Source organism: Triticum dicoccoides, chromosome 3B (assembly GCF_002162155.2).
Source record: "Triticum dicoccoides isolate Atlit2015 ecotype Zavitan chromosome 3B, WEW_v2.0, whole genome shotgun sequence".
Classification (NCBI taxonomy): domain Eukaryota; kingdom Viridiplantae; phylum Streptophyta; class Magnoliopsida; order Poales; family Poaceae; genus Triticum; species Triticum dicoccoides.
The window spans coordinates 666,353,643-666,359,401 of NC_041385.1; the positions used below are offsets into that span (position 1 = coordinate 666,353,643).

A 5,759-nucleotide genomic window follows, 5' to 3' on the forward strand; every position below is an offset into this window, starting at 1 on the left:
CATTTTCATCTTATGCTTCCAACTAGCAAAATTATTACCATCAAAGTAAGGACATCTATGGTTGTAATTTACCTCGCTAGATGTCATACTCTCCTAGGTTGTGAAACCAAGGCTATGATCACCAAAGCTATGGATATCAAGGTAAATGGAGATCAAAGCTCTGATACCACTTGTAGGATCAAAAGTAAGTCTAGATAGGGGTGATTAGACTACTTGACCAAATAAAAATCTAACATTTTCCCAATTTTAGTTGTGGGCAGATTTTAGCAACTAGCACAAGTCAAGCAATCAACCTACACATGCAATTCTGTGTAGCAGCGGAAAGTAAAACATGGCATATGAAGGTAAAGGGAAGGGTTTCGAGAAGGCAAACGCAATGTAGACACAAAGATTTTTGGTGTGGTTCCGATAGGTGGTGCTATCGTACATCCACGTTGATGGAGACTTCAACCCACGAAGGGTAACGGCTATGCGTGTCCATGGAGAGCTCCACCCACGAAGGGTCCACGAAGAAGCAACCTTGTCTATCCCACCATGGCCATCGCCCACAAAGGACTTGCCTCACTCGGGTAGATGTTCATGAAGCAGGCGATCTCCTTGCCCTTACAAACTTCTTGGTTCAACTCCACAATCTTGTCGGAGGCTCCCAAGCGACACCTAACCAATCTAGGAGACACCACATTCCAAAAGGTAATAGATGTTGTGTTGATGATGAACTCCTTGCTCTTGTGCTTCAAATGATAGTCTCCCCAACACTCAACTCTCTCTCACAGAGTTGGATTTGGTGGAAAGATGATTTGAGTGCAAAGCAACTTGGGGAAGGCTAGAGATCAATCTTGTGGTTGGATTGGAATGTCTTGATCTCAACACATGAGTAGGTGGTTGTCTCTCAGAAAATGAAAGCTGGAAGTGTAGGCACGTTCTGATGGCCCTCTCACATATGGAGAAGGGGGTGGAGGGGTATATATAGCCTCCATACAAAATCCAACCATTACACACATTTGACCCAAATCGGTCAGACTGAATAGAAGAACTCGGTGAGACCGATTCAGTTTGAAATGTGAACGTTAGGAATCTCGGTGGTAGCGACTGGAACAACTCAGTGGGATCCATGTGCCAGGGCTAGGGCAAAACCTCATCTCGGTGGAGCCGATTGCGTGAACTCGATGAGACTGATTTCAGCAAAGAGTAAACAGAGAGTTGGTTAAGCAAACTCGGTGTGACCGATCGCTCATTTCGATGGGACCGAAATGTTAGAAAAGGGAAATAGAGAGTTTGTAGGGCCATCTTGGTAAGACCGAGATCAGTATCGGTGTGACCGAAGTGTTAGGGTTTCTGGCAATGGCTATGTCAAATGAACTCGGTGGCGCCGGATAGAAAGAATCGGTGGGTCGAGTTTGACTCTAGGTTTTGGACATATTTGGAATGAGAAAGTTGTTGAGGGCTTTGGAGCAATATCACTGAGCACTTTGAGCAAGTAGACCATTAAGCAACACCTCATCCCCTTTTAATAGTATTGGATTTCCTATGGACTCAATGTGATCTTGGATCACTAAAATAGAAATGAAGAGTCTTGAGCTTTTGCCAATATGTGTCCTTAGCATTTTGAGGGGTCCACATTCCTAGTCCATGCCATGCCATTCATTGAACTTTCTGAAATATTATACTTGAATGGATAATTGTTCAATGAGCTATATGTTGTTATGAATTACCAAAACCACACAGGGGATTAGTTGCACTTTCAGGACACTAGGTTGAAAACATCACACATCGCTGTTGATTAGTGGACAACCATGTAAAACCCTGACAGTGGAGAACAACCTATCAAAACTAGGCATGGAGTAGTGCCCAACAAAACTACCACGCCAGCAAGTCGTTGTGTCCTATGTGTGTTGAAAGTAGCCGTGCTCACATAGCCGACACCGCAACTGGTCTGGCCTCCACGAACTCCACCTAAAAATGCAACAATCCACCAAGAGCAAGTTTCCAATGTGATTCTTCGACTGTTCCTTGAAGGGGAGAAACAATGCGCATGGACGTCATTGTGGTTATCGACACTTATCCCAGTTAGAAGTTAGGGCAAAGTTCTCTTCCAGTATAAAGCTCACTGCCACACAATCGAACCCCAGGAGAAGGGATCCACCTTAGTACGCACACAAGCCACCTAAGATCTAGCCGGCAATGAACATCACACGACTGATCTCACACAAACCGGAATGTATGCTAGAAAACCCAAAAAATGTAAACAGACTCATGCCGACTCGATGGAAACCATGGATAGCTTTCGGCGGGGGGGGGGGGTGTCTAATCAATGCAGCAAGAAATTAACAGCTTTTTCCGAGCTAGTTTCTTAGTGTTAGATATTTTACCCAAAAATGTTCCTCCAATTTCAGCTTGTGTACTTTCTTTTATTTTTTTTTGATGGCTACACTGGTTGATTGTGCAATATAAATGGATTGCAACAAGTGGAGAAATTAGAAAAGGCATCTCTTTGATGGCAAATTTTGACATGGTCCCTCTTCTCTCATCTTTTCACGTGAGAGGTAAGAGTAGATAATATATCTGAGACGTTAATTTCATCAAACAGTGGGTCTGAGGAACTTTTACCTTCTTACCTCCCATGTGAAAAGACGAGGTAATAAGAGGGATCATATTAAAATTGCTCCTCTTTGATTTAACACAATGTGGTGCACAAAACATTTCGCCCAAAATCAAGGGAGTAGAAAAGATATGAAGTGATCCACACAAGTGGGTCGATTCTACCGAGACGATCATTCTCCTAGCTCATAATTGAGGCAATGGCTGAATGGCAGCCACTCCCCCCACTCTGAATTTAATTGGACCGCTAGCTTTCGTTTGACTAACCGTTTCCACCGAGCACGAGGGAGACAAGGGACACATGCACTGTTGAATACTTGTCATGCAAGATATCATTTGCTCCACAAATTAAGCCACATAGGTACTCCCACTTATTAACCAAGTCTGTTCACAATGCCGACCATGCAAGCTAGATAATACGCCATGTACTCTAATTAGTTCGAGAGCTTGCATGGTCATTGCTTCTATATAGAATAATTTGCGGTAAGATGGGGTTACAGCAGTAGAATCAAATCTTGCAAGCAATGTCTCACCGGAGTATCAGTGTGCTACTCCTAGATTTGGATAGGCAGCTTCAATACAATGTTCTATAGGGGAGCTTGCACAAAATACTGATGAGAATATGTCAATTTTACACGATCGATATAATCAAATATTTTCAAACTTTATTGTGTTGCCTGATTACATCTATCTCACAAGTATACCGACCCTTAATTTCTTCACATATGAGTACTTAATTACCGCCTCACCCCTCCTCCCTCAGAACATACATTATATCTATCTATATATAATTCCTCCAAACCAAATTGAAAGAAAGAAAAAAGGGACAAACTGACAAAAAATAACAACAAATTGGCCAAAAAAAAAAGAGAATTGCAACTGTATATTTAATTACGGCATGTAGAGAGCTTCCAATCCTTGGCAATCGGCGCTCCAGTCATGATCGGCGGCAAGGATTCCGTCATGGAGGCTGAGGGTGTCGTCAGGGAACGAATCAAGGGAGTCGTACTTGGGCTCCTCCCATGTCGACAAGCTCGGCACGATCGAGCACCACGACGAGAGGTTAGCGGCGGCACCATCCGTGGGCAACCCCAACGAGTCGAAACAGCTCTGGTCCATGGCGAAGTTGAGCTCGCCGAGCGCAGCTTGCACGCTCTCGTCGGTGCACAGCATGGTGGTTGCGGTAGCTGGGCTGGCCGTACAATTTAGGTCGGCGCTGCTCACCGGTCGGGACCATTCGAGGAACCCATCCGGGCTCGCGTCGAACTGCGCGGGCGCCAGAACGCCACCGGGGCTCGTGTCGCTGGAGGCGCTGAACGTGTCGAACGTCTCGTCGACGTGCCCACCGGCCGACTCCGGCGTGACGGATCCGACAAGGCTACCGTCGCCAGCCGGTTGCTGGTTGTTCAGAAACTTGGAGTAGAGCATTGCGAGGTCGATGGACGAGCCGTCGGGCGCGGTGGGCACGTCGTGCATCGCCTGGCCAGGGTTCGCCGGGTTGCCGACCATGCCTTCCAGGACCATGTCCGGCCGGAGCGGGCCGGGGAACCCTCCATGCCCGAACGCCGCGTCGCGGACGCCGGAGAAAGAGTCGGACGTCGACCGCACGGACGACTTCCCCCGGCGGTTCTTGCGGCATCCGCCACCGACGGGCACGTTCCGGAGAGAGCCGCCCTTGGTCCAGTACCGGCGGCAGCCCTTGCAGAAGTAGCGCGGCTGGCTGAGGCTGTAGTTGTTGTAGTAGCAGAACTTGGTGTTGGGCGAGTCGCAGCGCGGGCAGTTGGGCGCCACCTCGGCGCCGGTGCTGTACCGCCGGTCCACCAGCAGCGACGGCGCCCGCGGCACGTACGGCAGCATGGCCGCCTCGTGCGGGTGCGACGACAACATCCTCGTTCACAGATCCTTCTTCTGAAGCGATCAGACTACGGCCGGCCGGCCAGGGAGCTATGTGGGCGATGTGAGAGGGATTGACCTGATCGGAGAACGCGGTGACCGGAGAATAGATGGTGACTTGATCGATGGAGGTGGGGGGAGGGGGCCGGCGAGAGGGCAGTGGAGGGAGTGGCGGGGTTCTTATATGGATCGGCGGGGTGGGAGCTAATTACGCGGCCTGCATGTGCATGTGAGTTTGCGTTGCTTAGATTTGGGCCGAGATGCAGTGTAGTATAGTGGAAATTCTCCGAGCTTTGATTTAGGGTTAAAGGAATTAGGCAGCTCCTAGTTAATCACCCCAACAAACTGTGGCAGTGCAGTGGTGCAGCAGCAGGTGCCCTTTAGTGGCTACAGTACTAGTCTTGTTAGCACAATGATGGACGCATCAACCACTGTTCAACTGATCCAAGGACGCTGCAGGCTTTCACTGTTTCATGTAAAATTGTTGTACTCCTCACCGTGAATTTCTTGTTTTAGTCTAGTGATTACTAGTGGTTACTACGGCGTGGTCGGTGTGGGGTAGCCGTATCAGACTGATCGACGGGGCCTGCCAGCGCGCGCACGGGCATGGTGGGAGCGGCCGCTCCGTAGGCCGCCGGGGTAGGCCGTGCCGGCGGCAACCTCGCTGGGGTACGTGGCGGCGCACCACTGGCCGGCCACGTGAAACTCTGGGTCCCCCCGGAGAGCGGTGGGGTGCGAGGGACGCAAATCCCTCGGGATCGCCCATACGACTTTGTTATTGGCTGTCGCTCCGCTCGATGCGTCTGATGCATGGCCGCCCTTCGACGGGTACGCTGTGGGGAGGGCGGGATTTGCTCACACGGTTAAGCTCTCGGGACGCAACATGCACGCGCCGGCGCCAGCGGGAGACGATGATGTGCGATCCGGTGGGCTGGCTATGGCTAGCTAGTATGCTAGGGACGTGTGCCTCGACCGATCATCCGGCCGGTAGTCTTCGTCTAGCTTCAACGTAGATATTGGAAGGGACCAGAACGAATTCGACTAACCAAGCAGCCGGCCTGGCTCCTATGGCGAGTGAAGAAATGCATGTTTGATTTTTCAGTATATACTTTCTGTGTTCCTAAAAACTATAAATCTTTGAAGAGATTTCACTATGATTCATAGTAAAATCTCTATAAAGACTTATATTTAGGAACGGATCGGAGTGAGTATCGAGCAGTAAACGTACGTGGAGTGTGATGGGTAGATATCCTGGAGGCAGGGGCGGC

The 5,759-nt window shown here is 49.3% G+C and overlaps 1 protein-coding gene across 1 annotated transcript; it reads right to left on the reverse strand.

Moving 5' to 3' along the window:
* Positions 1 to 3,243: 3,243 nt before the first annotated feature.
* On the reverse strand, positions 3,244 to 4,628 carry LOC119281782. The gene has a single exon (XM_037562218.1). It carries the CDS (start codon positions 4,483 to 4,485, stop codon positions 3,490 to 3,492), a length of 996 nt encoding a protein of 331 aa, XP_037418115.1. The 5' UTR covers positions 4,486 to 4,628; the 3' UTR covers positions 3,244 to 3,489.
* Positions 4,629 to 5,759: the final 1,131 nt, after the last annotated feature.

What these genes read in the sequence shown, in the direction of transcription:
- LOC119281782 (XM_037562218.1), bottom strand. Translation starts at nt 4,485, where the DNA reads ATGTTGTCGTCGCACCCGCACGAGGCGGCCATGCTGCCGTACGTGCCG.